Below are 17,779 nucleotides of genomic sequence, written 5' to 3'. Positions count from 1 at the left end.
GTCTTCTTATACGCCTCGTCACGCGTATGACGTATAACACAACGAGAGTAAGCATATATGTAATGGGCAAAATACAATACCAATGAATTTAATAATAGAATAGAATTAATAATATTTTATTTAAATACAAGTGCGACTGGCATGAATAATAGTCGCGTTTATTTCTTCTCAGCCTTCACGCTTAAATAATTATAATAAAGTAGTAATGATAATGATTAAAACGAGAAGACTAAAGTTATTTGCAAGAGATTAAAAATCGGTGAAAATTTAGTTGATTTGTTCTCGCTGCTGTTTCTTTTTTTTTCATTTTCTTGTTTTTTTTTTTTAGAGTTGATATCGTTGCGTCTCGTTCATGGCCATTAAACAATTTACCGACGGTATTCATTGCAGAATAGATTAACCGATACAACTTAACAAACGACATTATCGTATCATCAAAGTTTCTCCTTTTTCCCGTTACCCCATTCGATTCCCATTCCAAAAAGTATCCACTCTTACTCGGTGATTTTTGCGGTTATCTAAAAACGGTCTCACGTTGTCTCATTCTTGTCTAAATGTCGCGATTAGTCGGTGCCCGCGAGTTCATCCAACGATGAAAATCCGGACTCTTAAGAGGATGTACTTGATGCCTAACTAAAGAGGATTCATCGGGAGTGCGTTTAAATTATTAAAATCGACGAGACTTTCATCGAGGATGAACCAACGCTCGTAATTTCTACGACGTGGCGTTCGAAGCGCTAAAGGGTGAGACTCTGCTGGTGCGGGGTGGTTGCTGACCGGAAGTGCTCTCTACAGGTCTTGCCTCGTCTCCTGGACGAGGTATACCTGGGAGCCTGGCACGGTGGATGTTGTGACGAAACTGCGGTGTTTCGCGCGGATCAGGGTCAGATTGCTCTCAGCGGTATCAGCGCGATCTTCAGCGGCCTCCAGCTCCCTCTGGAAGCGCCGGACCCTGGTCACGCTCTGCTGGGACATGCCTTCCTGCTCCTGAAGCTGTCTCTTATAGATGCACACTTTCTGAGTGGCCTTGTCCAGCGATTCCTGAAGCAGCGCGATGTTCTTCGAGTCCTCCTCAACCTGGATCATCACCTCCTTGATGTTCCGCTCCTTCTTGCGCAGGATCTTCACCGTCTCGGCGTGTCTGCGTTTCTCCTCGTCAAGCTCGAGTTCCAAGTCGCGAATCTGCAAAAGGAAACTTTTGGCTTTGGGAAAATTCTATTCTCAAGGTCGTTCCACCTTGAAGAAACGTATAAACTCACCCTGGCCTCCAGCTTGCTGATGATGCGTTTGCCTCCCACAATGGCGTTCGCCTCGACCTCCTCCAGTCTCACCGAGAGATTCTTCACCTCGATCTCCAAGGACTTCTTGATGGCCTCGATCTTCACGATACGTTCTTGTTCCTCGTGCAGGATCTCCACGGTGTGTTTCAGCTCGTTCTGCACTCGCTGGTATCTCTCGTCGCTCACGCGTAGCTCCTTCGTCACTTCCTCGTAGTCTCCGGCCAAAGTTGCCAATTCTTGCTCGAGTTTGGCCTTGGAAGAAGCGATGTTCACGTTGATCGTGGTCAGCTCGTTGATCCTGCTAACCGATTCTTCGTATTGCTGCTCGACGTTCCTCTTTGCGCGCAGGGCCTGAGTAGATGAAGAGTATTTTTTATTGTTCGAAATAACTCAGTGTACTCATGATAATTTCTGATCAATGATTTAGGAACATTCTTTACTCACGGATTCGTAGTTTCCGCGAACTTCCTCGAGTTCCGCAGTCAACGATTGCAAACGACGTTGGCTGATGCCCAATTGGTCCAGCGTTACCTGAAGTTGACGCTGAACTTCGTCGTAGTGGGCTTGCAATTCCTAAAATTATATATATGTATATACACGATGGTCCCGTTTTGTTCATCGTCTTTTCAAGGTTACGAGCTTACGGTCAAAGTGAGCGACTGTTTCTTGATGGTCTTCTGCAAATCGATGTTGTTCTTGTTAGCGACATCGAGGGAAAGCTCCAATTCGGTGATCTGAATCTGCAGCTTCTTCTTGATGCGTTGGACCTCGGTCTTCAGCTTCGTCTCAGCCTCCACAACACGAGCACTCAGCTGCTCGATTTCGATGCTGGTCTGCTTGCTAATCAACGAAACTTTCTTTACTCGTCGTTCCTGAAGCTACGTTCTTAACGGAACGAGGCACAGAGTACGGAGTTTCTTACACAAATTAATTCTAAGTGATTATATAAATATATAAAATTAAGTTAAGAATAAAAAGATCACCATCTTGTTAGTACAAGGGTACAATCAAGGATTTTTATATCATTTCATTATTTATATAATAAGAATTAGTATACATATATATATATATAAATCCTGTGTTCCCTGTTGATAAAAAAGAAAGGAAGGAAAAAACAGAGATATTTCGTTGCAGTTTATTTTCGTTTCACAGAAACATAGAATTTCTACAAGTTCATCCCTGTGTTCATTTTCTGAGCCTAAAGAACTCGCATCCCATTCTCTGTCTTCCAGGGTCCCTGTACCTCTTGTCCAGAAAGTATTTGCTGGACTTTTGCTCGTATCCCCGAAGTTCCTTGTTCAGATGTCCAAGAGGCTCGGTCAGTTTATCCTCGTCCAGTAAATTTCTCGTTCTATCCAGCATCAACCTCGAGTGATTTCTGTCCTCGTAGAAGCTCTGAACCGACTCTCTCTGGAATTTTCTGATATCCGCCAGTTCCTGACTCTTCGTGAGATTCTTCATGGCCTCTGCTCTCAGGTGGAACTCTATGGCACGAGCTGATTTTCCTCTCAAGTTCCTACCATGTTCCAGAGCATCCTGAACCTCGTTCATGGCTTGGACGTCTCTCAGGGACTGAAGTTCGATCTCCGCCATCTCTTCGGGGCTGAGTCTGCTCGCTCGGGTCCTGGGCCGCAACAATTCGATTCTCGTCGATAACGGAACTCGCCAACGCAAGTCCTCGCTCTTGTATGGAAATACTTCCTTCGTCACGTGACTAGCCTGGGCAGTTTTTTCGCGACTGAAGTCAGACCTCTTCGCTATCTTCGGAACACCACAACTCTATTAGAAAAATGTGGATCGATGGACAACTTTGCCGAGCAATGACTGGATCTACGCGATTCGATAACTTCACTGGTAGGTTTTTGTCACGCTGCGAGGAGACTCGATTAGTGGTATTATATATATATATATATGTACAGGGTGTAACGTAGATGATAGGAAATGTTTCGTCCATGAGTTCTTTGGACCACTTCGAGTAAAAAAGTTCAATAAACTTTTTTTCTATCTAGCACCATTTTCGAGTTATTTCAGTTTTATGGTTAGCCTATGACAATGCTTTAAGTAGTAAGAGAAAGAGAGAGAAAGAAGTATGCTCGTCTCTCTCACTCTTACAGTTGAAGTAGTCTTACTGGCTAAATTAAAAAATCAATTAATTCTAAAATGGTAGGAGATAGAAAAAAAATGTATTTGACTTTTTTACTCGGAATCATCTAAAGAACCTATGCCCAAAACTGTTACTAATCGTACGTTTCACCCTGTATATGTTTATATATATATATATATTTATACACCCACACTGACTTTGCGAACTTTCACGGACTTTCTCGTGGCAACGGCTCGAACCGAACTGAACGTGATTTTATATGTACACACTTGAAAGATCGAAGCTTTGGATTATACTAATGCGCGATCGACGCCCTGAAGAGACTCGAGTACTACTGACCAGACGAATGGCGAGATGAATTTTTCACCCTACGAGCAACTTGGCAGCTTACACGATTGGTTCCGTAGCAGGCCGTCCTGAATAATAGTCTGCCAACTAGCTTTTCACTTCCGTGATAGTTTTCAGCGTTCGCCTTATTTCTATGATGCAATAGAAATTCTGCTATTAATTTTGTCTACTTTTATATCTATACCTTAAGCAGATATTAGTGTAAAGAGTATTTTGCTTTCGAGATTAGTCATGTAAATATATAAATTAGTCTACTTTCCTCTTTCTTTATTCTAAGCAGATATAAGTGTAAAAAGTATTTTTCTTCCAAGGTCAGTGAAATAAACTAATAATTTACTCTACCTTCCCCCCCCCCTCTCTCTCTCTCTCTCTCTCTCCACTTTAAATGGATAACGAGTATAACAATTATTTTTTCCTCGCAAGCTCACCGAAACAAACAAAAAATCCTATCTACTTTCCTCTCCCTACTCTAAACAAACATAAGTGTAAAAAGTGTTTTCCTCGCAAGCCCACAGAAATAAATAAACATTACACATGCACTTTGGTATCCGAACGCAGATGAGTTCTCGAGAGCGAAAGCTTCCGTGGGACCAAAATTAGCAAACTTAAAGGTCAAACATACAACGAGAAACGTCGCAGCTTCGAGTTTGCCCTGTAGAACATCGACACTTTCCTTATACCAAAAATCCATTAACCTACCACCACAAAAACAATTTCAATCTCCTCGCAGCAGTTGTCAACTCTCATCCAGCAAAGCCTCGACAATAATCCTCGTGTTTACTATAATAGCTCGACAGTCATTGATAGCTTGGCAAGATTTTCTTGGCCATTGTTTCAATTCCAAGTGATGCACTTTACTGGCCTGTTTTCAGAAACCTCGTCATTAAGAAACAAAGAGATGCTGAAGACCAGGCCAGTAAGTCGAAGAAAAAATGGCAGTGATAAAAAAACTGATGAAGAGTCGAATCGAGAGAGTTATTCTCGTACCTTGAACCGAGACAGATGGTCCCTGGCCTGGTCTTCAGCATCTATGGCACGTCTAGCCAAATCAGCACGCGAATAAGTTCGAAAGGGCCTGTCCTCCCACAGGAGTCGACCATCGTTCCAAGGTAGTTCCGGTCTCGATCTACCATCCCTCCTCTCGACATAGTCCAGCATGGGTTGATAATAATTCATCCCATAACCATAATTCTGATTGTACACGTGGGTAGGCACGTGGTGCCATTTTTCCTCGAGTGGCATGAGACTGGGTGGCACGTAACACGACATTGTGTTTCCTCGGAAGTGCGAATCTCTGCAAAATTGCTAATTTACACAGAGAACCTCCCTCCACCCCTTCCCTAAAGAATTCCACTCTCGTACCTTTGTATCCTTGCTTCTTCGAGTACTATCGATCCCTCTTCGTCATATCTCGGCCACTCGACTGTTTTTCCCTGGATTCGCGCACTTTTCGCTGCCACTGACGACACCTTGGTGGCTCGCGAAAAATTGGGCCGCGCACGCAGCAAGGTGCCATCTTTTGTACGTTTTTTCCCGATTGCCACATTGGGAGCGACCAATCAGCGCTGGTCAATAATAATTGGAGCGTGACTCACTTTTCGTCGTCGCGTTTATTAATAGAAACCACACTGCCATCCATAAGTGCATATCGCATCGGATTCGATTAATGATACGAATTTCGTAGGGAATTCTTGCCAAGAACTGCCCCCTGAAATCAATTTCTGAAAAGCCTACCATCCTCTCGTCCAATCACGAGCGAGGATCTTGACGATTGGACGCTCTTAATCCATTTTCCACACTCGAGAAATCGAGTGGAACGGAGAAGGGATCGAGTGACCTTGGGGATGATACCAATTCTCCAAAGTAGCGTTTAATTGCAATCATATATATATATATATATATATGTTTATTTCAGAGCAGCAATTCGATGGATCAAAAGAGATAACGATCGAATTACACAGCGATTAATTAAGGCTTTCTCTCATCGTGCATTATTAATAGAGAAGAAGAAGATGAAGAAGAGGAGGAGGAGGCTGTGAGAGACTCAGACTGCAGCCAATTTAATGACGTTGAAATTCCATTCTTCGTTCGAGAGCAAAATTTATAAATAACTATATATACCAAACTCTCCTACTCTGTGCATCGTCGAAGGTTCTTGAAGAAATTTGATTTTCTCATATTTACTCATCATTATCTTCTACTTACCGAATTGCTTCGATCTCTTCGTCCTTCTCAGCGATACGACGTTCGGTGTCGTGACGTAGTTGACTCAGCTCGGCTGCTAATCTCTGGGACCGTTGTTCCTCGATCTTGCGACCCTGTGGACGTAACCATGAAGAGGAGGATCAAGTGGGATCGTGGAAATAACGATGCATAACTATAGTGTTATTTAAGAACTGTATATGTGTATATACTGACTGCTTCAGCTTCCTTATAAGCAGCTGCTAGCTCCTCGCGTTCGTTCTCCAAACGACGCAGTTCAAGTTCGAGCTCGTGAAGTCTGCGGTTCATGTCGGCCAATTGGTTCTTAGCATCGCTGAGGTCATCTGGTGAATAATTAAATCACGTGGGAAGGGGGGACATTGTGCGTTGAAAATCACTCGACCGGAGAAAGCAATCTTACCTCCCAATTTTTTGTTCTCCCTCGCCAGTTGGTCCTTCAGCTCGCGCGTCTTATCGAGCTCGGCGTTCGTGCGTTGGAGCTCCTGCTGTTTGTTGCGAAGGTCCCTCTGGCTCTGCTCGTACATCGCGATGGACTCCTCCAGACGCGCCTTTATCTCGATGTTCACCTTCTCCAGGTGCTCCACTCGCTTCTGAAGCTCCCGAGCTGTTCCATTCGCCTGGACAATTCAATGATAATGATAATGATAATGATTAATTGTATGGAAATATTCTATAATTATTATAATCAATACCAGAATTATATCCTTATATTTTTTGTGATACAATATATGTTTGGTTATTTCGAACAAGTGTATTTTGTGCTTGAAGAATGTTATGTAAACATTTGTTTTCATGAGAATTAAAGAAAATTAATGAATGTTTGATTTGTCTATTCTGAGTTTTTATAAATCTTCGGGTTTACTTTGTTTAAATTTTCCTAAGATATCAAGATTCTATTTATAAATTTTACATTCGAAATTGATCGAGCTACCTTTTCAAGGTCGATGATGAGGACCTCGACTTCCGACTGGAGACGAGACTTTTGTTTCTCAAGGTTGTTGATCTTCACCAACAAGGTCTCGATCTGCTCTTCCTGTTCCTGGATGCGCGCGCTGTACTTGCGTCGAAGCTCCTCAACTTCCTCGGCACGCGCATTGGCTTCCGTCTCGTATTTCGACCTCCACACTTGAACCTCGCCGTTAGCCTTGACCAATTGGCGTTCGATGTCCAGACGAGCTTCGGATTCTTCTTCCAGTTGCACTCGGACGGACTCCAATTCGACTTCCACCTGAAAGTTGGTTGAAAATTAAAAATTGCCCTAATTGATCAATCAACATCCCTGTGTGTGTGAGATTAACAAATTCCACAAACCTGATGCAGCGAAGCTTCGACCAAGGACCGACGACGCTCCTCATCTTCGAGTCTGCGACGAGCGTCCTCCAACTGACCCGCGATCTGGGTCCTCAAGTAGCTGATGTTCTCGATGTTGACCTTGAGATCCTGCACCTCCTTCGTCAGCTCGATATTCTCCTGGGACAATCTCGTCTTGTGACTGGTGATGTCAACGATCGTACGGTTCAGCTCCTCGATCTTCACGTTCAACTCCGACACGTGGAACTCCAGCTTCTCCACGGTCTTGATCGACAGGAGCTTCTCCTTCGTGACATTGTCGAGTTGAGCGAGAAGCTCGTAAACTTCCTGCTGGAATTTCGATTTCTCCTTGTCGGCTCTGCAATTTTCCAATTTTATTCTTATTATTGTATTGTTGCAAAGATTCAAGGTCACGGAGGGTGATGTACGAACAAAGACCTTGATCGATTGTGTAATTTGATAAAAAGCTCCGGAGGAACTTTCGAAGAGCTCGTTCACCATCCACCTACACACGCGTGTACAGGGTATAGGGTGTCGGTTGGCCGATTCCGAGGATAGGAGGGATTCGGGCCGGTCGCGTGGACTAATATGGCGCGGGCTTCAGATTTGCCGTGCGACTCGCGTGGTTAAAAATAGTCATAAGCCGAGTGGCCGTGCGAGCGAAGGGAAACGCACCGCGTATACACGCGGCAGCAACGAGAAAAACACCCTGGATCTTATCCATTCCTCGAGATATCGATTCTTCGTGAAAACGGATTCCTCCGAAGAAACCTTCGAATTTTCTATCGATTTTCATGTGTGTTCGTGTGAACACGTGTACACTAGATATATATATTTATATATGCTGAAGAAGCTTCGATGAGGGAAAGCCTAGAGTGGATGAAATTTCTGAACGTCCTTGCTGTGGAGGAAATAATAAGGAGGGGGGGGGGGGGGGGTGATTACACGTCCGGGTTCCGTAACGCGAGGCAACTATGTTTAGAAAAGCTGGGCTAACGAATCCTCGTGTATTTCAGATGCGAGAGTGTTGCTGCTTGGATCCAAGCCAGTGTGGCCGAAGCATAATCCACGCAAATTTTGCGAATATACTTTCACTGCCTCGCGCTATAATTACGTTGACGAGTCGTGATTCACTCTGCTCGGGTTTGCCTTGTCCAGAATGTGTCTTTCGTGGAGAATTTTTTGGGTGATTCTTAAAAGATCATTCTCTTCCTCCCTCTTATTACTATAGTCTCTTATAGTTTTATGCGTAATGCCAAATTTAACGCGAGTGATTTATCAACATTGATCTGGACAATAGTTTTACCGCTAGAGAAATATTTGGAGATTCATTCACAGTGACTTGACACGAGATTTCTATAGTTAGCTAGTTTTATTTTGGAAACTTTTATTTGTGATGAATTTGTCGTATAATTTTTTAAGGATAACAGTCTTCCTATATGTTCCATTTATCAACACTAATCTGGATAAAAATTTTGATAATAGAAGACATCTCTAGCTTCCTTCACACTGTCTTGATATGGATTTTCTGTAAAGCTGGTCGATTTTGGAAATTTTCTTTCATGAATAATTTTTCAAACAAATTAAAAAACAAACCTTCTTTTCCAACTTTATTATTATATAGATATTTCTTCCGATTCATCAACAATAATCTGCACAGCAATTTTAATGATAGAAGACATCTGTAATTCCCTTTACTTTGATCTGATACGAGGTTTCTATAGACAGTCCATTTTAATTTGGAAATTTTATTTTATAAAGAATTTCTCAGGTAATTTTGATAAAAGAAAATCCAAACCTTCCTTTTGATTTATCAACACTAATGTGGATCACCATTTTACTGTTAGAAAATGTCTATAGCTCTCTTCACATTGACCTCATATGAAATTTCTACAGCTAGTCAATTCTATTTTGAAAATTTCCTTACTTAAGGCATTTCTCGATTAATTTTTATAAAAAAAAAAAAATTATCCCCTTCCCTGCTCAATATATCAACACTAATTTAAAGAAACATTTTGCTGCTAGAAAATATTTTTTACTTCCTTAGCATTAACCTGATATAAGGTTTCTATAGCTATTCAATTTAATTTAAACAATTTTCTTTCATATAGAATTTCTTAGACAATTTTCATTAAAGAAAATTCCCCTGACTTATCAATACTACTACTGACCTGGCACGAGCTTTCGATAGCTGGTCGATTTGATCTTGGAAATCAACCACAACTTCCTGATGCTTCTTGCGCAAAAGGTGCGCAGTCTCTTCGCTTTCGAGATGCACATCTTCGAGTAGTTTGCGCAACTTGGCTAGTTCCGTGTCCCTCTTCTTATTGATCTCAAACTGTAACCAGAAAAAATCGTTGATTTTTCCCAAACCCAAAAATTCTCCCACCAACAAATCCCTCTTATCTTTCTGAAATAAGAAAAATTTTTACCTGAGATTCAGCGCCACCCTCGGCTTCCTCAAGACGCTCGGACAGTTGAATCACTTGCACGCTCAAGTCCGCGCGCTCGCGTTCAATCTGTCAAAGGGAAATTTTATGAATGAATCACGTGGATTATTCAGTTAGCTGTAAAGACAAGAGTCCTCGAGTTTGGAAAAGTGGAATTAAACATTGCGACGCGCACGAGTAGGAAATTACAAGCTTAGCTTTCTGTCCACAACGCGAATAGCGCAGGCTAATTTTGGCACGGTGTTCCTATTTCCGGAGCTTTATTCATATTACAAGCCTGCGGTTTATCGAGAAAAGAGAGGCCACCTCGGTCGTTATATTATTGTTAGCGAGTCGATTATCCCAAGATTTTTATTGCCAGCTGTCCAACTCGAGAATTTGAAATACCCCAGGTCTCCTGGTGCTGCTAAAATTCGCAAATATATATATATAGAAGCAGAAATAGACGCGTGTGCGTATTGTCAAAACAATTTCACGCAGGGCATAACGTCTCTTCGCAATGCGATAAGTGTTATGAGAGCGTGAAAAATTGCCTGGATTTTACGAGAGAATTCTTGGCAAGTGTTCAAAACCTGACGAGCAAATTTTATAGAAAAATTTGCAAATTAGTATTTTCCAGTACTACCAAAAATTTTCTTTTGTATATCATATATATATACACACAAAAATAATATTTTCTTCTTCGGAAAATTATATATAAAAATCACAGAAGCTTTTAACAATAAATTTTGTACAAAAGTGGAAGATAAGGCAAGGAGAGAGGGGAAAGGAATGCGTTTGAGGTTACCGAACCAAAAATAGCCGAGGCTCTAGAGCTGGACATTTCGACCCACTCCTTCTAAACGTTATAATCCGTAATAGATCCCCCGGTCCCTCCTTGTTGCTTTTTTCTCCTCTATTCCAGATTTTTAGACCGAGCGATTGGGAAACGTTCTTCTCGAGGCAGTAATAGAATTTTCACTATGGCGTTCGAGCTATATATATATAAAGAAAGCCAACTCTCGCGAGGGTCGCATCGTTCATTTCCCCCAAACAGATTCCCCGTTTAAAACTCACCCTCTGTCGCAGCTCCCTCTCGGACTCCAGGTCATCCTGCAGTAGCCGGATTTTGTCCTGAAAAGAGAGAAGGGCTCTGGGATTAACTATATCGATGCTAATTAGTCGTGCACTCGTGGGACCATTACGAAGAAGACTCGACGCCTTTTATGTAACCGCTCGACGAAAATATCCGCGAGCTCGGGATTTCGGAAATGCGTCCGGATCTGGTTTGATCCTCGAGGTACGAGGTAGCAAATTTCCCTTGGAAACACAAAATTCCTGCTAATTTTCCTGGTCCATCCTGGAAACTAACCCGGGAACGCCGAGAAATCCGAGTAACCTTTCTGGAGAACCTGGCGAACCTCGTCGATTCGCCTCCGTTGGACGGTTCTTTGCTGGAGAACAATTTAACCCTCCAAGGTCATCGCACGAGAGAGAAATGGTCACTGTATAACGCCTATTTTCGTAGTCGAGCAATACGATATCTAGCCAGCGGTCGTGTACACTTTTGGTTCATCGCTTGGTTGGCACTACATCCCTTATGGTCACTGAACTTTCGCGCTTCACTTTATCCTCCTTACGGTCACTGTACGTCTCGCGAACGTACCACTTTTGGAGCGGAACAAAACGAGGAAAAGGGGAGAAGAAATTCCTCTATTAGAATTTCCTCATCATCCTCTGATGTACAAGAGTCTTCGCACTTACCGTTCCTGAATTTTAATTGGTAAGATACAAATTTATGAGGTTGTAGAGAGGAACAATGATTTTCTGATTGAATGAGATAAAAGAGAAGGTTTATGTAGAAGGTGATTAAAGATGCATCAGAAAAAGGATTGAAATTAGAAAATTAATTAATTTTCATTTACCTCGAGCCTGGAAAGAGCGCTAAGGTCAGCGCTGTATTCGATGCTGACGTTTTCGGTACCAGCACCTCCGCTGGAGCGGTATGTGTACTTGGAGCTTTTTGCTACCGCTGAAGACATCTTTTCTGAAGAATTCGGCCGAACTTGCTCTTGTTAAGTCGTAGTGTCGATTTTCAAGAAAAATTAAAACTCTGGCAAGGCTTTGGGTCCTCCGCTTCTTCAACTTCCGGTCCTCTTCGGGGTTTCGGAGCCGACCAGCGCCCTACTCGTAGTGCGCGACTCGTCGTCGTTCGTATGGCGCGCCGGCCGCTTCATGGCTTCGTCAAAATGACGCTCAACGCATGCGTCCTTCGTCCAGGGATACCCCCACCCCAACAACCTCCGACGGTTCTTCGTCATCCACACGGGGAACCTCTGCATCGTCGAGGGTGCTCCTACACCCACTCGCTACGTGCCATCTTCTTGTAGCGAGCTAGTCTTTCCGTTGATTCTCTTCACTTACAATATATATATATATATATATATATATCAAAGTTTGCTCCAATGAGAGATTCTTAAATTACTCCACACCGGTCCCCTTAATATTCCTATATATATTGTTTTTTTAATTCACACAAGGTAAGCCACAACATGGCGCCTGTTGAAATCACCACCTCTTACCGAAACTCCGATCCAAACTGGCTAATTGCGGAGCAGTCAGAGACAACTGCCAAAGTGACCAGCTTCTTTTGACTAGACGCCCCAGTAGTAATGATGCGGAGCAAAAAGGCTGGATGATGCTTTATGTCTCAAGGTGTGGTCATTGAAGGTCTTTTCGCGTGCAAAGTCCAATCAATTTGGTCGTCTCAATTCTTACAGAATTTTTCATCCTTAAAAATCTAAGTCCCAAAGCACTCGAGTGGAAAGAGCAGGTTCGATTTCTAGACACGTAAGTCTCAAAGTTAGTTCCACCCACGCGACTGACGAGTCGACGAAAACCTACCCAATTACGCTTAGTAATAGGGACCAATTTAGATAGTCGAATTTGTGTTGATCAGGTGATAAGTGGTACACGAGTGTGTCTCCAAACTCGCTACTGAAACTCATCATCGCGTGGGAGTCGAACATATATAATGACTATGTGTCAAAGCGTGCATTAGAAAGTTATGGCGAAACAATTGAACGCGTCCGTATCTTCCTGATGACACGATCGGATTTTTCATCCAGGAACTGCACGCTAAAATTAAATTACCGCTCAGTTTGAGTGTTAATTATAGGAACAACGTATTTGGGTCGTTGTTCTCTATTTTTCCATGTGAGTGTGGCGTAGAGAAAAAAAGAGAAAAAATTGGGAATCGCCTAGATAAACGGGACGGATATCACAGATTCGTTGTTGTGTAATTAAGGCGATCGCTGAGCGTTTGGATAATTCGAGAGAATCGGGAGTTAAGGTTGTTAATGTACGGGGGATTTGCTAAATTGACGAAAATTCCTCGCAGCTTCGTGCTGGGATTAGCAGGAAGAAGCAGTTTGTTATTTGCAGTCGACGACGTGTGAGCAATATGACGGCGACTGATGGCAAACACCAAAACTACTCGAGGGAATCGCGATTATTAGTATTTATATCAGACTGCGCTGCGTGCTCCAGAAATTATGAAATATTTCTATATTTCTAGGTTTCGCTCTCTACTCATCTGAAAATTGCATGGACAAAATTATTTTCAGTTTGTAAAATGATATGAGAGAGAAAGAGAGAAAGAGTGGAGAAAATTCCTTATGAGGAAATCTTAAGTCTGTCACGGATCAAATTAGAACGTAATATTTAATTAGATTATTCTTTAATTGAGAAAATTAGGAAAAGGTGAAGTGGGTTGAGATTTTCTAGTGAAAGGAAATATATTTTTTTTAAAGGTTATATATTTCTGGAGAAAAAGGTGAAGAAATGTGATAATGGAGAACATAGGGAGGAGGGAGGGGGGGGGGGGATTTTAATGGGAAAGTTTGAATTTTCACGCATTTCCCGGCTCGCCCCGCTACCGGGAGTGTCTATAAAAGGTCGCCGGGCGATGGTGGGCAAAAAGACGCCAGGCCGCTTGGCTAACCGGAGCTCACCGCGTAATTTGAGATTGGCCTCTCTTCCTCAGGTTCGCCAATACCCCACTCCGTTGCGTGGCTCGCTCTGGTGGAGAATTCCAGCCCTCGCTCTACCAAAATAAACTCTCCCCTCTCCCCCCTTTCCATCCCTCATTTCACTTTAGATTCCCTAACAGCCACCTCTCCCTCTTTATCTTCATCTACAACAAACACTCTTGTTTTTCCATATATCTGTGTATTCTTTCACGTGTCAACAAGCCTTGATGATATTTTCGATCCTTTTCCTATGATCTCTTATATATATATATATATATGTGCTTGTACATATTAAGCATAGATCAATCGAACGTTTTTAAGCTTCTCAAAGAACGCTACATTATAGATTTCAGAATTTGGTTTGTTGTTAGTTCAAAGGACGATAAAGGAACGTCTCTTTGAAACTCCTCTTTGAAACGTCTTTTATATAGGCATCATTTTCCTATGATGTTATGTATATATATGTGTACATATCAAGCATAGATCAATCGAACGTTTTTAAGCTTCCCAAGAAACACATAGATAGCCCATAGGAAATTACAGAACTTGGTTAGTTGTTAGTCCAAAGGACGACATAGGAACGTCTCTTTGAAACATCTCTTATAGGCACGGTGGCCCAATTCTCTAAATATATCTCTTTCCGACTCTCGTTCGACTGAATTCCCGTGCATCGCATCGAGAGGTCTTGACTTCACGACCATCTGTTTATAAACATACCGTCCCGATCGATCGTGATACACACTTGACCGTAAAGTCGAGTCTCTACAGTCAATTAAATTTTGCCACTGTGGGAAAGTCAAGGTATCAATAACAAATGTCCCATCGCGTTACGCAGCATCCAAATATTTACTTCCCATTGTGTTCGAACAAGCTGAGGGAAAAAACTCGAGGAACGTTCGAGCGATGCAGGATAAAGCACGAAACGCAAAATCCTAAAGCGATGCGCAAATCTGTACGGTTAAATTTTGTAGTTTCGAGAAAGTTAGGGCACGATGAATCATCATCCAAACTCGTTGCGCGAAAAACACGGCTCGCATCTTTTCGGCAACATGGGATAAAATTAAGACGAGTAAATCACCACAGCACGAGGGAAGTATAGATTTAGAAATTTAGAAGGAGCAAAATATACAAAACTGTGGTTAGGAAAAATTCTTACGCTCCAACAATAATTACCGTTTAAAATACATTTACCAATAAATATACATCGATTACCAGTAATTACATCAAATGAGAAATTACTATAGCTTCGATTTTAATAGGATTATTCGTATCGAAAATTACGAGAATAATTATCCCCATTGAGTTTGAACTCTCAAGCCGCGCTAGTGGCGCCATCGACGTTAAAATGTCCAAACGCAGCTTCGTTTCTCCGCCGCAAAGGCAGATTCCTTACTTACCGACTCGGCATATACCGCTCGTAGGATAAAGAAATTTCTTTAAAAAGAAAAACTAACCTAGAATAAATTATTATCAACCTACAGAGAGAATTATGCTCGACAAACCGATACGTCAATTCGCAAGTACACGTCACGATAATTGTCAACTAGATATTTTTCATTTGCATTTGTCGCAGAATCATCGGAAATACGTCGAGCCGTCGATCACGTTAAAAGCGACAAGGCTGATGCGTGTGTTAAACGAATTATGGTGTAAAATGGGGAATTTTCGCGATGAAATGAAAATTGGCAGGATTTCTGTTGCTCGAACGTGGCGACGTTGCTACCGAAAGAGAAAGAGAGAGGGAAGACGAGGAGGAAGAGACTGCGAAGACTCGATGCTGAAGGGAATGGAAGGGAAGGGATGAGAACATACAGCTATTCTTAAAATAGGGCTCTAGAAAGAGAGAAAGCAAGAGAGAGAGAGAGAGATAAAACGGAATAAGAATGAGAATGAGGAAAAAGAAGATGGGCGATTGGGGATTTGTAGGTGATGAGAGCCTTAAGAGGAGGGGGGGGGGGGGGTGAACGCAAACGTGCCTCGCGACCCGCGGCTCGCTTGCCGGCTCTTCAGGGTCCGAGCGCCGTCAGAGACGAAGCGCTTTTCCTCCTCGACTTCTGCTCACCTCTCGCTGGGAAATCCCTCATTTTTTCTCCTACCTTCTTTTATTTATTTATCACCAGCAGCGTATCAACCCTCTCCCCTCCCCCTCTTTTCACCCTAATCGAGTCCTCCACTTCTCCAACGTTCAAGCCTTCGTATATTATATGTATACGTATATATATACATGTAGATATGTATATAGAGTATATATATCAGTGCCGATCACACGGTCGATTCAGTTATCGTTCCATGTAATAAGTTCGCTTCGTAATCTATGACTCTTTGTCGAAAAGGAGCCGAGCACCCCAAGGAATTTCTGTGCCTTTTGGGATTTTCGATATGGCATCCTATAGGACTTACGTAAGTCGATTTCTTTCAAGACTTTTCTCCAACGATTTATCACACCGTCTAAGATTTAATTTCTTTTTAGAGGAATTTATAAGGTTTGCGTTGATTTAGTTAGTTGATTAAAGTTGAGTAATTATTGAGTAGGAAATAGTGCGATTGTTCGGAACCATCGATTATTTAAAATTTATTTACCTCGATTTTTGGATAAAGTTTTATTGTTGAATTTAATTTTATATGTATATGTATATATATCAATGTGCGCGATTATTCCGAATGCATCGATGACAAGAGACCACAGCCACCCGGTGAGACGAGGCGAATCGTGGGTGGACCACGCGAATAATCAACACGTGCTCTCGGTGAAAAAACATTACAGAGCTATTCATGAAGTTTTTTTTTATTTTTAGGGTTTTTTTTTTGAAGATTTACACAAAATAGGAGTTCTTGTGTAAAATTGATTAGTCAAAGAAATTTTTGACCAACGAGCTGATATTTTGTTAATTTAAGGCTTAAATAGCACGAACTTACCAAGTTTATCCTCGGTATATTCTAATGTGGCTTATGTGGTAAAGTTTATAAATTATATATAGTTCGTGGTATCCTGAAGAAAGTCGTAAAATTATATTTAGAAACGTTAAAGGTTCTGTGAGAAGTTTAAGTAAAAATATGTTAAAATTTCGAGAAATAAAATTTTTAATGTACTCTGGATATATACTGGAAGGGGACATTTGGATATACTGGAAATATACTCGAGACTTTGTGTCATTGAGAACCATATAATGTGCGTTATAAAATTTGATACTAATGAATATTCGGGTCGAGCAAATTTCTCGTCATCTCATGAACCACTGTACACGATATACATCAGTTAGGAATGAATACTAAAAAAATTAAGCAGAATATCTGCTCAAAGCCACTTAGTATTATGACCTTGACTAGAATGGATGGAAAATAATTATCTGTTGAATAAAAAAACGAACAGTGGAAGACCACTGAGGCAAGGAACACTTGAGATTCATTTAAACTCACTATACACAGTATAAAAAATCATTTAGAAATGATTATCAAAAAAATCGATCAGAATCTTTACTTGGAACCACTTAATATGACCTTAATTTTTTAATAGAAAATCATTTTCTGCTTATTAAAAATGGACAGTGGAATACCACTGAGGCAAGGAACACTCAGGATTCATTTAAACTCACTGTATACAATATAAAAAATCATTTAGAAATGATTACCAAAAAAATTGCTCAGTATCTTTACTCAGAGCAACTTAATATGACCTTAACTTTTTAATAGAAAATCATTTTCTGCTTATTAAAAACGGGCAGTGGAAGACCACCGAGGCAAGGAACACTCGAGATTCGGTTAAACTCCTCCTCGTAGCTGCAGTCGCACTGCTGATGAATGAGCTCATTTGTCGAGTCTCGAGAACGCGCAAACTAACATCAACGCTGTATACTCATCGCAAATTAGCGTCTGACCCAAGAAAATCGGGCCCTTTGGCCCTCGACGATATTGGCAATAATCGAGTTTCCAGCATAGACTGATAAAAGCGGTGACCGAGGCTAATTTTGCTCCAAGTAAACGTTTAACACGAGAGCACAGGCCACGGTTAAATTTAGAGCTGCAATGTGTTAGCGTTCTAGATTTTCGACAAGG

At 41.6% G+C, this 17,779-nt stretch overlaps 3 protein-coding genes across 5 annotated transcripts in view; 1 reads left to right on the top strand and 2 right to left on the bottom strand.

Annotated features, from left to right (window-relative positions):
• Positions 1-100: 100 nt before the first annotated feature.
• LOC136777619 (paramyosin, long form-like) lies at positions 101-11,924 on the bottom strand. The gene is made up of 13 exons (XM_066734053.1): positions 11,621-11,924; positions 10,773-10,829; positions 9,699-9,785; positions 9,438-9,604; positions 7,267-7,624; positions 6,887-7,183; positions 6,356-6,572; positions 6,151-6,278; positions 5,938-6,050; positions 1,925-2,120; positions 1,725-1,853; positions 1,260-1,631; positions 101-1,182 (listed from the first exon to the last, which is right to left on the bottom strand). The coding sequence occupies exons 1-13, from the start codon at positions 11,735-11,737 to the stop codon at positions 790-792; spliced, it is 2,631 nt and encodes an 876-aa protein (XP_066590150.1). The 5' UTR covers positions 11,738-11,924; the 3' UTR covers positions 101-789.
• On the bottom strand, positions 2,402-5,725 carry LOC136777622 (paramyosin, short form-like). Its single transcript, XM_066734061.1, has 3 exons — positions 5,095-5,725; positions 4,720-5,026; positions 2,402-3,041 (listed from the first exon to the last, which is right to left on the bottom strand). The coding sequence occupies exons 2-3, from the start codon at positions 4,999-5,001 to the stop codon at positions 2,466-2,468; spliced, it is 858 nt and encodes a 285-aa protein (XP_066590158.1). The 5' UTR covers positions 5,002-5,026; positions 5,095-5,725; the 3' UTR covers positions 2,402-2,465.
• A 3,836-nt stretch (positions 11,925-15,760) lies between the features above and the next one.
• Positions 15,761-17,779, top strand: part of Fhos (Formin homology 2 domain containing) — an 80,177-nt gene continuing 78,158 nt past the window's right edge. For all 3 annotated transcript variants that reach the window (XM_066733432.1, XM_066733431.1, XM_066733434.1), the window contains exon 1: positions 15,761-16,126. In XM_066733432.1, the coding sequence (XP_066589529.1) occupies positions 16,106-16,126 (21 nt within the window). In that variant the 5' untranslated portion in view covers positions 15,761-16,105. The remainder of the gene's footprint in view (positions 16,127-17,779) is intronic.

Source organism: Prorops nasuta, unplaced genomic scaffold (assembly GCF_024137725.1).
Source record: "Prorops nasuta isolate Cenicafe-Biocafe unplaced genomic scaffold, Cenicafe_Pnas_1.2 PNAS00011, whole genome shotgun sequence".
NCBI classification, from domain to species: Eukaryota; Metazoa; Arthropoda; class Insecta; order Hymenoptera; family Bethylidae; genus Prorops; species Prorops nasuta.
The sequence above is the reverse complement of the archived record's forward strand: the minus strand, read 5'-3'. Positions and strand labels throughout refer to the sequence as shown.

Coding starts and splice junctions, on each gene's coding strand:
- LOC136777619 (XM_066734053.1), bottom strand. CDS start 11,737: ATGTCTTCAGCGGTAGCAAAAAGCTCCAAGTACACATACCGCTCCAGC. Junction 7,625..9,437: donor CTATCGAAAGCTCGTGCCAG/GTCAGTAGTAGT, acceptor GGAAAATTGCAG/AGCCGACAAGGAGAAATCGA. Junction 1,632..1,724: donor TTCGCGGAAACTACGAATCC/GTGAGTAAAGAA, acceptor TCATCTACTCAG/GCCCTGCGCGCAAAGAGGAA.
- LOC136777622 (XM_066734061.1), bottom strand. CDS start 5,001: ATGTCGTGTTACGTGCCACCCAGTCTCATGCCACTCGAGGAAAAATGG. Junction 3,042..4,719: donor ACCATCTGTCTCGGTTCAAG/GTACGAGAATAA, acceptor GGTGTTCCGAAG/ATAGCGAAGAGGTCTGACTT.